At 34.7% G+C, this 18,507-nt stretch overlaps 1 protein-coding gene across 1 annotated transcript; it reads right to left on the bottom strand.

Moving 5' to 3' along the window:
* Positions 1–2,733: 2,733 nt before the first annotated feature.
* Positions 2,734–3,593, bottom strand: LOC113866572. The gene is made up of 2 exons (XM_027501395.1): positions 3,359–3,593; positions 2,734–3,263 (listed from the first exon to the last, which is right to left on the bottom strand). The coding sequence occupies exons 1-2, from the start codon at positions 3,591–3,593 to the stop codon at positions 2,734–2,736; spliced, it is 765 nt and encodes a 254-aa protein (XP_027357196.1).
* Between the last annotated feature and the right edge of the window lie 14,914 nt (positions 3,594–18,507).

Below are 18,507 nucleotides of genomic sequence, written 5' to 3'. Positions count from 1 at the left end.
AATAATTAATATTTCTGAAATTCAGGGCATTACAACTCTCCTCGCCTTTAAGGAATTTCGTCCTCAAAATTCAACCAAACATATACAGTTACAAGAACAACTTCGGATACAATTCTCTCATTATACTCTCTGTTTCCCATGTGGCATCTCCCTCATCACTCGAGCTCCATATTACCTTCACCAATGATATCTCTTTACCCCTTAGCTGTTTAACACGGTGATCCGCAATCCTCACCGGGTATACGTCATACGACAAGTCCTCTCTCACTTGAACCGGGTCAAGATCAATCACATGAGAAAGATCCAGCACATATTGCCTAAGCTGCGACATATGAAATACCGAATGTAGATTCGAGAGATTTGGAGGCAACATGATCCAATATGTAACAGGACCAATTCTACTCAGCACTTCGAACGGCCCAATAAACTTAAGAGATAGTTTCTGAGACTTCAGACTCTCCCCACTCCGGTTACAGGCGAGACCTTCAGAAATATGTGGTCACCCACCTGAAACTCTAACGGCTTCTGTCTTCTATCATAATAGGTCTTTTTCCTGTCTTGGGCAACCTTCATTTTATCTCTGATCATTCTAATTTGTCCATTCTGCCTTTGGATCATATCCAGCGCACATAGAGTCGCCTCTCTAGTTTCATACCAACACAACGGAGTTCTGCACCTTCGCCCATACAAGGCCTCAAACGGTGCCATTCCAATACTGGCTTGATAACTATTGTTGTACGTGAATTCCACTAGCGGCAAGCACTCTTCCCAAGCACACAAGCCCTCAACAAGTCCTCTAGGGATTGGATGGTCCACTCAGTCTGACCGTTAGTCTGTGGGTGATAAGTTGAGCTCAGTCTCAACTTAGTCCCTAATGCCCGTTGCAGGCTCTCCCAAAACCTCGAAGTAAACCTCAGATCTCTATCTGATACCACGCTAGTAGGCACTCCATGCAGCCTGACTATCTCCCGCACATATAACTCTGCAAGTCTTTCCAACTTATACTTCATGTTGATAGGGAGAAAGTGTGCAGCCTTGGTTAACCAATCAACTATCACCCATATGGCATCATGGTTGTTCCTGGTCTTAGGCAACCCAGAAACAAAGTCCATGGAAATACTATCCCATTTCCACTCAGGGATCTCCAGCGACTGTAACAACCCAGGGGGGACGTTGGTGTTCTACCTTCGTATTTTGGCAAGTTAGGCATCTAGCCACATATTCAGCCACGTCTCTCTTCATTCCATTCCACCAAAAACTCTTTCGAAGATTCTAATACATTTTAGTTACATCGGGGGTGAAAATTCATCCTGCTCTTATGCTCTTCCTTAAGCACCATCTGCCTCAGCTCATCCACTTGAGGAATGCACACTCAGTTCCAAAACTTAATCACCCCATTCTCATCATGGTGGAATTCCAAGTCCTTCCCTTCACCTCTCTATCTCATCATGTCTTGCAGAAAGGCATCTCCTTGCTGAGCATCTCGGACGTACACTAGAAAGTTGTTGTGAATCGTCGTCGCTTTGAGATATAAACTTCCCGGCCTCACCTCCATGGCCAAATTCATGTCCCGAAATTCCTCAATTAACTTCATCTCTTTCACCATCATGGCTGCCACGTGCAATGATTTGCGGCTCAACGCATCGACTACCACATTTGCCTAGCCAGGGTGGTAAGACAATGTGAAGTCGTAGTCCTTAAGGGATTCCATCCATCTCCTCTGCCGCATATTCAGCTCCTTTTGATCAAATAAATACTTCAAACTTTTGTGGTCACTAAACACTTCAAACCTTGCTCCATATAGGTAATGTCTCCATACCTTAAGAGCAAAAACCACTGCGGCTAACTCCAGATCCTGTGTCGGATAGTTGACTTTATATGGGCGCAACTGCCTCGAGCCATAGGCGACCACTCGCCCGTCTTGCATCAAAACACAACCAAGTCCTTGCCCAGATGCCTCACAATACACATCAAATTTATGCTTCGGGTTGGGCAGCGCTAACACCGGCGCCGAAGTCAGCCTTATCTTCAGCTCCAAGAAACTAGCTTCATACCCCTTGATCCACTTGAACTTCTTTCCTTTCAGGTCAACTTCGTTAAGGGCAACGCTATTTTAGAAAATCCCTCAATGAATTTCCTATAATAGCCTGCCAATCCGAGGAAACTGCGCACCTCTGTCACATTCGTTGGCCTCGGCCACTGCTTCCACTTTTGCAGGGTCTACCATGATTCCTTCCTTTAACACTACAGGCCCTAGAAATTGAATTTTTGAAAACCAGAATTCACACTTGGAGAATTTCGCATACAGCTGTCTCTCCCTCAAGTTTGCAAAATAACCTTTAAATGCTTGGCATGCTCTTCCTGAGTCTTTGAATAGATTAGGATGTCGTCAATGAACACCACTACAAACATATCCAAAAACTCGTGGAAGATCTTGTTCATGTAGTCCATGAACACCGCAGGCACATTGGTCACCCCAAACGACATCACCAAATACTCATAGTGACCATACTGCATCCTTCACTCGGATTTGATGGTATCTCGATCTCAGATCAATCTTTGAAAACACAGCGGCTCCCCTTAACTGGTCCATCAAATCGTCAATCCTTGGAAGTGGATACTTGTTCTTGATCGTTACCTTGTTCAACTGCCGATAATCTATACACATCCTCATGCTTCCATCTTTCTTCTTCACCAAGAGCACTCATGCTCTCCATGGTGACACACTCGGTCTCACAAACCTTTTCTGCAACAAGTCTTCCACCTGCTTCTTGACCTCTCCACTGGTGACATCCTGTAAGGTGCCACAGAAATTGGACTTGCCCCCGAAATGAGTTCAATAGCAAACTCTATTTCCCTCTCAGGCGGTAACTCAGAAACATCTTCGGGAAAAACCTCCAAGAAATCTCTCACCACCGAAATATATTCAGGCTCAACCACACTTTCAATTTCCATTGAGAACATAACCATGAAAGCATTGGCATTTACCGTGTTCTCCCACGCTCCCTGACTCATAAGCCTTGGAACCTCTGTCGTTGTCGCACCGAAGATCAAAGTCTTCTCCCTACAGTCCAGCAACACATGGTTGGCAGCTAGCCAATATATTCCCAGAATTACATCCAATTGCAAAAGAGGTAAACAGATCAAGTCCACCTCAAATTTCCTACCATGTACCATCATTGCACACTCCAAATACACCCATGATGTCACAACCGGCTTACCTGTAGGGGTAGTCACCACAACATTACACGGTAATTCCGTCACTACAAATTCAGACTATTCACACAGTCCACAGATATAAAGAAGTGCGTAGCACCCAAGTCAAACAACACATCAAGTAATCTGCCTTTAATTATACATTTATCTCGGATCAGTTCCTCAAATTGTGAAGCATCTGCCCCACTTATAGTAAAGACTCTACGAGGAATGCTCGGCTTTTGCCCCATACTCGACCCTGTACTTCCTCTTGATTCCGGCCTCTGAGTTGTACTTGTACTGCCTCCCCTCTTAGCGCCCCAGCACTCATTGGCAAGGTGCCCCGACTTCCCACAGTTGCTACAAGTTATCTTCGGCTGTGGGCAGTCCTTCACCATGTGTGGTGTAACATCCTCGTTTTTCCTAAACAGTTAATTTGTTAATATAGTTATAATTTAGATTATAATTCTTCAATTTTTGAAAAAAAAAATAAAATAAATAAAAATGCTCGTTTATACCGGTTAAAATTGTTCTATGAGGATAAATATAGCATTTTTAATCTAGAAGAATTATTTTAAATAATAAAAATTTATATTTTAATTAGAAATAATATTTGGAGTGTAAAAATAATTATTTTGGTAATTATTGCTTATTTTTGAATTTTTGGTAAATACTGTTTTATGTGTTCACAGGAACTGTGTGATTTTTTTTTTCCTTTTCTTTTTCTTTTTAAGTGATAACCAAAGAGATATTGATGTCAAAAATTATGTTATAATTATTTTAATTGTTTGGCATAAATTATTTTTATTTTTGAATTTTATTCATAATTATTTTATTTAATTACATTAAAATAGTAAAATAATTGATTATTATATTATTATTTCTTTATATATTTGACTAAATTGACCATTTCTTACGTAAATCTTCTTCTTCTCCAAGTCCATAACCCCTTCTTCTCCCTTATGCCATTTTCATTTTCTTCCACTCATTTAAGCTTGTTTTAAGGTATGTTTTTAATATATATCCTTAATTAAGCTTAATTAGTTGTTAATTATCATTTCATCCGATTAAAATTTTAAATTTTTTCTATTTTTGGCTGTCATGAACAGTAAAAATGGGTCTTACTTTACTTCAAAATTATTGGTTTTTAAACTTACTTTCTTTTGTACTATATGTAGACTATGCATGGCTTATATTGTTTACATAATTAGTTTTTCAAAAATGTGATTAAAAAGCACTAAACCCTCACAAGGGTTGGCTGCCATGTAGTTTTAGAGAAGGTGAAGTGAGTGTTTTTCAATTCCATTTTATTCTTTTATATTAGTTAGATCATAGAAACTAATTTTGTGTTAATCGGACTTTTATAGCAAAAGTTAGAAAATTTCAATTTTTACATATACATATAAGAGTATAAAATTAGCATCTCCTTAGTATTAATTATGTTTAGGCATGATTAATTGATTAGGTTGATCGTTTCGAAGATTGGATTGTTCGAGTTTTCTAAAGAATCAGAAAAAATTCATCCATATCTTCATCAAAGAATATCCGTAAGGTAAGGGGTGGGATAATTTTATTTCAATAGGTGGCATTAAGAACCATAAGGGAATGATTCTTTATTGTTCTAATCAAATAAAATGAATTTGGGTTGTTTTAGAGCTATCCCATAATTTTTAGAAGATTTTGTTATAGCACTTGACATGTGTGAAAGGTTGCCTTAGACCAGGAAATTGATTGAACAAGGACTCTCCCTTATATGTAAGGTCTTTTGTGTATTTAAATTAATGTAATGGAATGATTTATGGTTGAAGTGCTGTATTGAAATATTTCTTTATAATTGGTTGAATTCTCATTATGTGCATGTGTAGATATTCTTGTTGGTAGGAATGCCATATAATAGTAAAGATTGGAAGTAATATAGTTTCATGTGGTGTGAGCATATAGATTGTTATAATCTAAATGTCCATTAAGACTTGTTGGAAAGAAGAAAATATGTTTTTAAGGTATATATATATAATTATGTATTTTATATATAGTACAAGTATCTTTTGACTTCTTTTGAAAATAGATTTAATAAAAATAAATAAATAAATTATATTACTGAGAAAGTAGTATTGGATATTTGGAAGGCTTGAATCATTTTTAAAATGATTAAGTTTTTAATTTTTAAGCATAAAAACATATTTAAAGAAAGAGGGGAAGATACGATTTCCATGGATTTTGAGATGATGGAGGTGGAATTTAATGAATTAGAAGTATTCTGGATTTTTTTCTGGTTGTTTTACAGGAAGAAGAAAATTTTGGAATATCTGATTTACAGAGGAGACTCTGTCGAATTTTATTGAGAAAAGAAAAAGTTAAGGATTGTACTTAACAGAAAAGAAAAATTAAAGTTTTTCTCTAATTACATTAATTAGGAGTGAAGACATGCATCATGAACATGTGATAGTGTGATGAGTGGACAGGGAAGTATAAGAAATCTAGGGGCGGCTCCAGGGTAGTCTTGGGGATAGTGACGTGTGATTGAATCTGACAGTGGCCAAGGCTCGCCATCTTGTGCTGTAGACTCTCACTGCAAAACTTTACTATCCTGACTGGTCCCGAGAGATTTTTGTATTAGTAGAGCTGTTACTGTATTATGAGATGAACAAAGTTGGCAGATAAGTAACAGTGAAACTCCTGATCCTTCCCTGAGTAAAAGAAACATATTGATGGTTTTGGGCCCACATGCATGTGTCAAAATGTACTAAGTTATAATAATGGACTTGCATCACTTCTCATTCATGGCATATGCATTTGCTTGGTAGATTATGGGTGTTGATAATTAATTGTGTGATTGAAACCCTTATATGTCTTTTGCTGCTGGAGATTGAATTAAATTGTCTCACCCTTTTATTGCTATGTGTGTTGTGTGTGAATATGTTTATTAGGTGAGAACATTGATGGCTCGACCACCGTACCAATTCAGCGTCTCGATCAGATATGATCCTGAGGGAACATGGGTGCACGACTGGGAGCAACAACGATTCACCCACACTGGCTCTATTACCTTTTTGTTAGATAGAAATGGCCCAGGCCCACGAGCTTACCCTATCCCCATCCAAGTACCCATGAGACTTACTTTTCCATTTCCTCCAGATGTACAATTTGTGAGACCCCCTACCCCACCTCCTGTTCTTGTATTATCACCCCCGGTATTACCCCCAGGTTTTCTTAGACCTTTACGTCCTTCTATACCATATTTACCACCTGTTGAACGAACTAGTTTAGTTGACACACTTTTAGCAAGACCTATCTCTATCTCATCCACTTCCTCTTCGTCTTCCTCTAGTTCTTCAGACTCTCCTGATTCTTCTCACTGTGCAAACACCTCTTCTGCTATCGGAAGGAAGAGGACTGCTTCTCAAGCAGGACTCCCTCCTAATTTTACCTCCTCTGAGTAGGAATCTAGTGGAAAAGGAGAGTAGGATAGAGTCGAGTAAGGAATAATCTATACATATACGTAGGTGTAAGTACTTTTGACTGAAAAGAAAAATGGGTATATAGGAAGCCTAACCTTACCGTTGTTGAATTTTGGGAGGAAATGGGCACTTTGGTGATCATGGATCCAGGGGAAAGCTCGTGAGGTCTTCGTTTTGGGTTGTCGTCTCTGATATCGTGACCCCACTTTAGTTTGTATGTAATTCAGTTATGTATATATTTAGATAACTGGATGATTGTATAAATTAACAGATGATGTGTATATATGAAATGAATACTTCTAGTAATGGTAGTGTATTTAATTTCACTATATCTGAATAGATATAGACCCATGCATGTGATGTTCTTACTGCTTGGTTATTTTATGATTATATTTATATTTATTGCTTAGTAAGTAGTAAGGGTGTCACATGTGGCCCTCCACACCTGAAGCACTTGAGCGGCCATTTGAAAGAACTTGATCCTAAACCACTCCCACTGCTCTTCTCTTGAGATGAACTCCCTCGAGACTGAGAGCTATTTGAACCTGAATACGGTCCCCTTGAGAACCTAGGGGGTCTCCTATCTTGCCTCACTGGGCCAGCTCCCCTAGTGTCCACCATCTTCCCTCTTGAGTTAGCTTCGAAAATTCTGCTCTTGTTCACCATGGTGGGCAAATTTGTCAGCTGAAACACACTGACCGTAGCTCGGATGTCCGGCCTCAATCCATGCTCAAACTGAGCACACAAATCCTCCTCTCCATCACCATGCTGATAATGAGGCCAGTACTTCATCAGCTCCTGAAAGTTAGCTGCATATTCCCCCACGGTCATACTTCCTTGCTTCAGTTCAAGGAACTCCTTAGCTTTCTGCTTCCTTAGGTCCCGGGAAAGTAGTTCCCTACGAATATGGTCTTAAATGCTTCCCACTGGATGTAGCCATCTTCTTGTGGCAAGGTCTGACCGGCAAACCTCCACTAGTCCTCAGCCTTCCCACACAACAAGTAGGTGGCATAGGCGACCTTGTTCTCTTCACGACACCCTATTGCATTGAAGATCTTCTCCTTATCAGCCACCCACCTTTGAGCTCCGTCAGGGTTGAATCCACCCTCAAACTTTGGACGATCATGCCTAGTGAAGGCAGATAACCCTCTATACTCAGCCGGCTCTCCGTCTTGATTATGCACCATGGCTTCCAGAATCTGAGTCATGCGTTCCATGAGGTCATTGGTGCCTCTAGCTCCTCTACCTCTTCCAGACATATTGGATCTAGCTACAACGAGTCAGCAATCACATTCCAGTATATTAGATCAATTTATACATTATAATTCAGGCAAACAAAACAATCAACACTTATCTTGGACGCTTCAGCCCAATACCCTAGTCCAGTTTGGATGAACTGCTCTGATAATCAGAGTAAGCCTCTCTCTTAGTATGGTGTGGTTCGAGGACGAACCAAGCGGAAGCTGGTGGGCATGTGACACCCAGGCTCTAGGCGAGGGCGGGGAGTAATCGCCGGTGCAATGTGACACGGACAAGAAGCGGCAACCTGGCAGGCTTCCGGCGGTAAGGGACACATGAATGAATCGAACTTACATCGGAATGAGATGGGGATCCAGAGACTGTGTATACAGTTAAGGATAGTTTAAAGGAATTGATTAGGACTACCTATACCAACAAAATGCATTTACTTTTTGGTAGCCTATCACTTAAGAATTCCAAAGTTAAGCGTGCTTAACTTGGAGCAATTATGGGATGGTGACCTTCTGGAAATTTCTCGGAAAGTGTGCGAGTGAGGACAAAGCACACTGAAAAGTTTCGTGTTGGTTTGTGGGGACAGTCATCAGTCCCGAATAAGTTGTTAGGCTGTTACATGTTACCAATGGTAAAGAATCATTAATTATATTTTGTGACTTATGTTGAAAGGAAAAGAAAGATGTGTGTCACCTATTTGTTAATTGTCAACTTATCAAAAGCTATATACACCTAAAAATTGCACATAACACTCTATAAACCTCTTTTATTTTACAGTCATGAATTTCTAATGTAAATTTTAACAGAATCTCCCCTAATATATGAACATTTTCTTATGTATATCATGATTTATTTCAAACAATGAAAATATATATTGATAAATAAATCATAAACATATACATTGCAATTGTAAAATGGTTCTAGAATGCATTCATTTATAATCTCACAACATGCATATTTTACAATTTCTACAAACACAAACAATCTCATAATAAACAATACAAATAATCATGTTTTTAGTAGTGTTTTGTGTATTCATGCATAATTTTGACCTACTTATGTTTTTATTGAATTTTATTAAGTTGTATTCCATTTTTAGGTCTCTATAGTGTTTAGGTAATTAGTTCAATGCTTAATTCATCTTTCACATGTTAATGATTTACATGATATGTTAAAAAATAAAATACTTTTGTCATTTTTTTTGTGCAGTGCTGAATTTATGTATAATTTACACATTGTTTTTTTTTTAATCAAAGTATTTACTCAAATATTTCTTATAAATTAAGTCAATTGTTACTAATTATTAATTTCTTTTTAAACCTTACAACATTTTGTAATATGAATGTGTAGTCTTCTCCTGCTTTTTAATAATGCTTATTGTAGGATCACATGTATAGTTGTATTATCTTGTATCATATTCCTACGTACCTCAAATATAATTTTTTTTAAAAAAAATTACTTTAAAAATGTCTTCTAAATTTTTTAAGTTATAATTAACTAAACAAATTTATAATTTTTAATTAGAACTAGATGACTTTGATTTTTCTATTGTACCTAAGAATACGTAAGAGTAAAAACTAGATCCGTTGAGACAAAATAATTTTAATTTTTTTTATTTCTAAAATAATGATTAATATTTTATTATAAAAATTTTTGATGAGCAGAATATAAAAGGCACTAGTCAAGTGCCAAATTTCACTCCCAATAAATATTAATGAATTATATGTTTTAGAATTATAGAATCTCGTGTGGTCCAAACAGAGCTAATCAAATCATTAATAGATATAATTTTAACTCCTCTATAAAGATAGATACTTTGGGTTATTTTTGGAGACATACGGTGTTTGTGGAATTTCTCTAAATTTTAAAATTTTCTCTAATTTCTATGTCTAAATATGTTATTCATTTAAAATTTAGATTAAATAATATGTAATTTTGAACCCTCTTTGTATTGTATGCTAGTCCTTAATAACATTTGAGAGATATTCTATGGAATAAATTAACTAAGTTTAGTTTAAGCATTTAAGGCCTTTGGTGTGTTTGCAATTGATTTTAATTCAATTCTTTACAACTATGAAAAAGTTGGAGGGAAGGGGAGAAAGAGGCTCCTCTTGACTATAAAACCATTAAGAAATTTGTTGATTTGTCTTCAAAATTGCAGGCTCTCAAATTTAGCCTTTAAAAGTGTCCTTTACACTTGGCAAAGAGAGTCCTTACATGAAATGATAGATAGAATAGTCATTAATAATGAGCGGAGAGATATTTTTTTAACCATTTCTTTATCCATATTTCTTTATTAGTTCTAATAAGCAAAAGCTAAATGAATGTTATTTGGAGACAAAAAAAAAAATTAATCAAAAAATTAGTATTGGTAGGCAAGCCAATAAGGCTTTAAAAAATTGGGACAACAATTGGATTTATAACCAAAATAAAATAAAACAAATCATTAGTAACTATTTGAAAATGCTTTTTACTAATGACAAGGTTGACATAAAACCCTTAGATTGTCGAGTTTCCTATCTTATAATTAATTATGTCTATATTGATAACTTAACTAGAGATACATGTTTAGATGAAATTAAAAATGTCTTATTTAGTATTGGTAATTTTAAATCTCTTGGCAATAATAATTTTCATGCTCTTTTTTTTTTTAAATTCTAATGGAATTGTAAAAATTCTTTTAAATTTTATTGAAGTTGTTATAATTGAGCCCAAAAAATAGGAAGTATGAATCAAATTATTTTAACCCTAATTCCTAGAATTGTTAATCGTGAAATGGTTATTCAATTTAGGCCTATCCCTCTATGTAATATCAATTATGAAATTTTTAGCAAAATTCTAGTTAATCGAATGAAAGTTTTTCTTCTCAAATTATTTTTAGCAACCAATTTAAGAATGTCCCAGATAGACATTGTATAAATAATGTCATCATTTTACAAAAATTAGTGCATTCTTTCAAACATATAAAGTGAAAGAAAACATATATGATTTTAAAAATCGACTTATGATATGTAAATTAAAATTTTATTAAAAATACATTGAAAAAGTTAAGTTAGGGCTATTTTTACTTATTGAGTTTGTAATTGTATAAAGTAATTCTATGTGTATTAATTGGAATGTGTTACTGCTTGATCAATTCTTCCCATCTAGGGGTATTAGACAGGGAGATCATCTTTCTCCCTATTTGTTTGTTCTTTGTATAAATAGGTTGACACACTACATCCAAAATATAGTAAATAAAGGGGATTGAAAACCTTTTTGTTTTGCTAAACCTAGTCCTAAAACTTCTTACTTATTTTATGATGATGATCTAATTCTTATACCTAAAGCCTCTTTCTCACAAATTCATATCATTTAATTTGTTTTAGATTTATTTTTTCAATTGTTTAGCCAAAAAAAGTAATAAATCCAAGCTTGCCATTATTTTCAAATAATATTAGACATTATGATAGAATTCTTCATAGTAAGGCAATTGATATTAAATGCACTAATAATTTGGACATCTACTCAAGTGTCCCTATCTTTTCTAATAGTAATAAGAGATTTGTTTATTCTAGTATTTAGGACAAGATTAGAAAATACTGTCCACTTGGTAAATGAACTCCCTTTCTTTTGCTAGTAGAATAACTTTTGTCCAAGCCTATATCATGAGCATCTCTAATTACATTATGCAAACACACTTGATTTTCATTGGTATTTATGAAAAAATAAATAGATTATGTAAAATTTTCATTTGGGGGATATAAGCCAATAAAATATCATTTATTGGCTTGGAATAAAATTTGCACCCCTAAAATCAAAGGAAGGTTAGGCTTTAGGAATATTATTCAAGTTAATAGAGCTTATATGACTAAGCTATGTTGAAAATTTACTCAAAATCATTTTTAATAGCACCTCGATTATATACGATGTTATCGCACACTTCATTATTATGTACAATAAAAGTGAAGATCAAACCTCCAAAGTCTCTCTTGTAAGCTTGTGTTTTGCAATATAACCTTGTAATTTAAACACAATTATGTTATAATATCATTGTGACAGTTCAGTTTGAGTTTACCAATTTCATATTATACTACTTAATAGTGTGTGTGCTTTTGCGGCAAAATACTTGTTGCAACAATGTGCATAGCATCTGTGACACCTAATCCTAAATTTAACATGCAACTAGGGATACATATAAAATCATATAATACATCATATATATTTAAGAGAGTTAACATGCATAACATACGGTTAATCTAAATCTCTTAATTAATCATTATATGTCAAAGTGTAAGCAACTTGTTTCATCTTTTCTCTTCACTTCTAAGTACCTGTATCATTCCTAGACATTAAATGAAATAGTCTCACATGCACAAATATCACACACATTATAATCACAGAAGAAAAGGAGTAAAGAAAAATTATCATCCATGCAAAATGCTAGTGCTATATATCTCTCAAAGTAATTTCCACAACTTGGTTCCATCAAGTTTCATCCAAGTATTAGGGGTAAGTATCAAGTACTAATTTAACTATTACATCAAGAAGGAATACCAACATAGAGTCAAAGAAAAGCAAAATACATCATTAATTCACAAAATAAACCTTAGAACAATTCTAGACTCAAAACAAATAAAAACAAAGGAGAGTCAATCAAGAGGAATGTACTCTTCTGAAGGGTTAGAATCAAAACATGTGGGTGAGGAAGTGACAGGCTTGGTAAGCAGGCTAGGCATGTCCTCAAAAATGTCCTCTAACTAGCCAGGAGTCAGAGGTGGCATGCGGAAGGGTGAAAAGGGTGGAGATAGTAACGGTTATAATAAGAAGGTTCAGTCTCATTAGTGGGTGGTAGTGATGGTCCAAGTCACTGAACAGGTGGGCGAAGGCAAACGAAAAACTCCACCACATGGATACTTACCCTTTCGGGCTTAGGAGTAGGTGAGGATGGTCGAGGTGAGTGAACATCAAGAGTCCTATTGAGGTTGAGGTTACGGGTTATGTTGTTGGTATCCATGGGAGGAGGTGCAGTTGTAGGAAATATTAAGGGAAAAGGTATTGAAGTAGCATAGAGAGGTAAGGGAAAAATAATCTCAATGGGTATGCCGGTAGTATATCAGACCTCCTAGCCCCATTTAGAAGCACAACTGAAAGTCATTCTTGCTAACTCTTGATAAATGCTCTATTGGGTGCTCTCATCATAAATCCAAAGGTTGTCCTCTGTTGGGAGTACCCAAACCTTGATCACGCTGTGTTCCATCTGCATACAACAAATAATACACAACAGCCAACAAATATACCAAACACATAGAGGGTGAGTCTGTGAAATCAAGGATTAATCAAGCAACATAATAATCGAAAGGGATCATCATGTTTGTTAGTCCAAGACAACCATAACATTAACACATATCTAAAATGAATCCAAACATAAAATCATTGAATGAATGCTAATGATGCGTGAAATAATTTAATTATGGAATTCACTCTTATTTAACCATTTGTATGCAATGTATGGAGATCCCAGAATCACTTTGCCAATCAAGTCAATCTCATGTTCAAGGAAATTGAAGGACTTTTGTCCCTAATAATTATCACATCCAAGCACATTTTCAATTAAAAATATTTATCAATCACATGCCTTAGGAGCACCATTTATGAATGGACCTACCACAATCTTGGTAATGGATGTTCACGTCAAGATTAACAAAGGTTTGTCAATAACGTGACCCAACTATAGTGAGCTACTCTACGCCACCCTTAAGGTTTATCAAGAACCTAACACAAATATCCCACAATTGTACCAACTTTAGCCTTGACTAACCTATTCTTGTTCATGATTATGATGCATGGTTGTATGATGAATTGGATTTTAATGTATATATTTCCCTTCATATTTCGTATATTAACCTTCTTTTATGCATAAGAGAATTCATTTGGACCATTTTTGCTTTTCAAGTCTTAGTTAGGCCTTAATTCAATTATTTCAGCATAGTGCATATTCTGACATTGTTTAGTATTTGGGTTATAAATTGGACTCTAGACTTTGTTTTAATGTGATTCTTATTTTGTAGGAAAGTTAAGATATGGGCTTACAACTCTTATGAGAAATTAGAGACTAAATCCTAACGTTTAAAACCAGAATCGGGTGTAAAAGGAGGCAAACATGTACCTTGACCGATGTGCAGTGTTTCGATTATATCTCAATTCACAAATATCCAATTAAACTCAATCTAGTGGCATTTGAAAACCTTTAATTCATATTTAGATCATAAAGCCAAAAGAATGCAAATTCTAGGCCAAAATAAAAGGAGCAAGTTACAATTTTGTTCTAAGAAATTAGGTGGTTACTATCTAGGATATTTCTTTTCTTAGTTATGGCATCTTTAAAATTTTGAACTTGGTGTAATTTTGTTTTAAAATTTTTATAAGATTACTTATCATTAGGATTAGGATTAGGATTTTGATTATCTTCTATTTTAAATTTTGAACTTGTTAAAAGAAGAAAGCGAGAACATGGACAAAGAGATGTTGATATATTTATATTCAATTTGAAGTTTCCTCCTCTTTTTGTTGGCATCATCTTCCCTATTCTTAAAAACTTTGAATTTTTGTGCTTTCCCAACTATGGAAGAGTAGTTTTCGTAGTCTAATTCAAGAATCAAGGAAGAGCAACACTTTTGAGAACTAGTTTGCAACATTTGTTCTCAATTTGAGTTTTCTCTTCTTTTCTTTAATCTATTTAATTTTATGAATTGAATGTATTTGTTCTAATTTCAATTGAGAAGTGATTGTTGATTCATCATTATTTGGTTGAAGTGTGTGAGTCAATTTTAGGAAATTAGAGTTAATTAAGTGGTGCAGAAAATTAATATGTTATTGATTAAATTGTAGAGGTTTCTAAATTTTAATTGATTTTGTATTAATCAAATGCACAAAGATTTTTGTGTGATCACATATTTTGGATTGAGGTTTCATTTAAATTCAAGTTTTAACCCTTCAAATTATATTATTATCAATTTTTGGATTCAATGATTATTATTACTTTCCTTTTTATTCTTGATTTAGATGTTTAATTAATTGATTATCTTCTCTCATTCTTATTTTATTTTGTTTTATTGATTTTATTGAATTCCCACATTCTAAACTCTAATTTGATAAATTGTTTTGATGATCCTTGAGAGATAACTTTAGTTGCTTGCCTCATGCTATAGTAATTAGGTTTTTATTATTTTAACTCGCATACGACCGTGGATCATTGTACACTAACTTTATTAATTATCTCCCTCATCATAGCGAGCACATTCTTTCTAATATTTTTCTTCAAGATCATACACATATTGTTTTTATTTTAAGGATCCTCTTATTTTACTTTACTTTACTCCCTAATGCATGGTGGTTGTATCACATATATCTTCTTTCTAATATGTTACAGCCAAGGTATTTACTTCACTAAGTTTATTTTCTAATTTATTCTAATCTGTCACTACTGTGCTCTAATGAATTAAAGTTTTTCAATTTACTATAATCACAGTTTTTAATTTGCTAAAATAAGTTATTTTTCTTATTTACTCCCCCTAAGTATATTTTTTACACCTTATGGAAGGCTACTTAAGGTTTAACCCCTAAAGTTTATTATTAGGCTTACCCTTTTTATTTCCACTTACTCACATTGGTCCTACATTTTATTTAATTTTTTATGATCTTTTTGTTAGACATTTATTTTATTTAGGAATCATGCAACTATCAACTGTAACATCCTTATTTTATTCAAAATAATAAGAATATAATTTCAGAAATAAGAGAAAAATTTAGTTAAATCTATTACCAATCGAATATAACAAGTAGAATCAAAAAATGTTCCATTCATTTTGCTCAAACTTATAAGAACTTAATTGACAAAGTAATAATAATTAAACAAATTTTTTTAGAAGAAACATAAAAATAACCTGAATATGCTTTGTCCTCATAATATACAAGACGTTAACATTTGCAAAAATATACATTAAAATACATTTAAAAAAATTTTAAACATTTACAAGATACAAAACATAACAAGTCTTTATGTGCAGCCTATCCATCATAAGATCAAAGAGACATTAGTCATTCTTGTGCCATCCCTCTATCATAGCTATATTGTCGGAGTCAAGATGGTCATTTGATCTGAGATATAGGTCACCAGAGTTTGCAGTAAATTGGGTACTAGTAATTTGCTCAAACATCCATCGAGATGTCTTCCAAGATTATCGTGATCATGATATGTAAATAGGTAGGTTAAGGCTGTTGGGGTCCTCACAATGTCAGGAAATATGTACACACACAGGGTATGATGTATTCTACTTACGGAAAAATCAAAAGGAATACTATAAGCTAATTCCATTTTCATCATAATAATATCCCTAGGCACATCATTAACATGTATAGCAATCCTAAAGTAACATATTCTCTGATACTCGTTAAATACATAATTAAGTCTATTAATTACAGAACTGTCTACAAGCCTAATTCTCTCGGTGGGTGTTGTCATCCTGGTTCCCTGAAATATTTACATAAGTATGAGTCTCTATTTTTATTACTAAGCATATAATCACAAATAAATTCATGATACAGATAAAAAAGTCATACAATCATCACATAACAAGATCATTAATTATCTAACTTATTCTATTTAGGTCTCTTGTTACTTTAAACTTTCATTTCTCACTTTCACTGTCCCTAGGATCCCTCGAGGTCTTCCTTAGCATAGATAGTTGCTGGATAGCCGCAGTTACACAAATACAATGTGTGCCGACCCGGCCCTTTTTAGCAAAAGTATGGTCAGGAGTATTAGTCATTTGTTTTGCACAATTCAAGAGGAACATTCACTACCCTCATTTTCCTAAGACTTCTCAGTCGTCCCCATCTTCCACACTTCCATTATACCTCTGAATTATCCATACTCGTACTTGTTATATTCCTTTCTTATCTTATTTCTCTTTTCATATTTTCTATCTCATCTCTTTATATTTTACTCTAGTTCATTAATACATCATTTATCAATCAATTATTTCAGAGAGTTGGTCCCCTCGGACTCGGTCCATCACATACATGTATCTATATACTCAGAGTAAAAATATATACATCATCAAGCATCACATACATACTTCAAACATAATACAACATATTCTCATACAGCATATACTCAAAATCACACATTTTCGTAACACAAACACAATTGTTTCTTAGTAATAAGATAGAGCTCGCCTTACCTTAAAAGACAAGTTTGGTGATCAGAAAGTAAGAAAATGATGGTTCACGGACCAAGGTAGTTCTACACCTTATAGAAAGTATTTTTTGAGTAAAAAGGAAACAGAAGATAAAAGTGATAACGAGGAGTTTGAGCTTTTAGATACTCACGGATGATTCCGTAAAGTCAAAGTTTGAGCTTGGATTTAGTGAAGTATCAGAGTTTCTAAGGCTTTTCTCTGTATTATGGAAGAGAGAGTTTAGAAAAAAAGATAGAGGAACGTAGGTTTTGTAATGAAATGAAATTTTCATGCTAGAAATCTCTTAAATACCCCTCAGCCCTGTGCACTCTCGCTTGAGCAAGGAACAGTTTGCTTGAGCAATGCACTGCTCGCCTGGGCGAGATACATCTAGCCTAAGCGAGATCTGTAGAGGTTTTCCAACGTTTTTTTTTATATACTTGCTTGAGCAAGCTTTATCTCGCCTGAGCGACATGGCATCTAGAAAGCACGATATTTTTTCTGTGAGTCCTCGCCTGAGCAATTCATTTCGCCTGGGCGAGATCTCAGCTTGCCTGAGCGAGATCACTCTCACCTGAGCGAGGTGACAGTTGAGCTGAATCTATCCTATCTCACTTGAGCGAGATTCCCTGCACCACTTCTTCTTAAACTCTTCCTAATTCACTTATAAACACATGCTAATACTATTTAATGTCAAACAAAAAAGAGGGTGTTACATTGATCACTACCTCTCTATGATATCACATTACACTTTAGTGATAATATTAGGGTGATTTCTTTGTATCCTTCAAGATCATAGGGTCCAAGGTGTTATCCTAAATGGTTTTATTAGATTTCATTCCTTTTTATCTTACTCATTTTGCCTAAACTGAGACACTCATTCCTATCACATAACAATTGGTGTTTATCGTGTCATAAAAAATGTCACACGAGTTTCTCATGTAGGACACCAACAACATTTCACCTTAAAACATATTAAACTGAAACCACACAAGACGAAAAAAGGTATTTTAATCATACATATATTCACTTACTTAGCAGCCACATTTTCAATAAATCAATGTCCATTCCACTTTATCAACATACACCAAGGAAACTCTACTTTTTACGCTACCAAACCAACATGTAACACTCAAAACCAAAGAAAATGTTCTCTAAACCCACATGCAAAGTAAGTCCAATATAACACCAACAAAACAAACTCCCCTTTACTTGGATTGAAGGTTTTTTTTTTTTTTAAATGAGAGAGGGATGAAGTAGAGAGTAGGATGTTGTCCTTCCTTGTTCTAAACGTATCAAAGGTCCTTTAGATGAAAGGAGATGAAGAACTATAAAAAGATGGAACTGAGACAATATGAAAGTGTAAGGCAAGAAAGACTCAC

Source organism: Abrus precatorius, unplaced genomic scaffold, assembly GCF_003935025.1.
Source record: "Abrus precatorius isolate BTA unplaced genomic scaffold, Abrus_2018 Scaffold5, whole genome shotgun sequence".
Lineage (NCBI taxonomy): Eukaryota > Viridiplantae > Streptophyta > Magnoliopsida > Fabales > Fabaceae > Abrus > Abrus precatorius.
The sequence above is the reverse complement of the archived record's forward strand: the minus strand, read 5'-3'. Positions and strand labels throughout refer to the sequence as shown.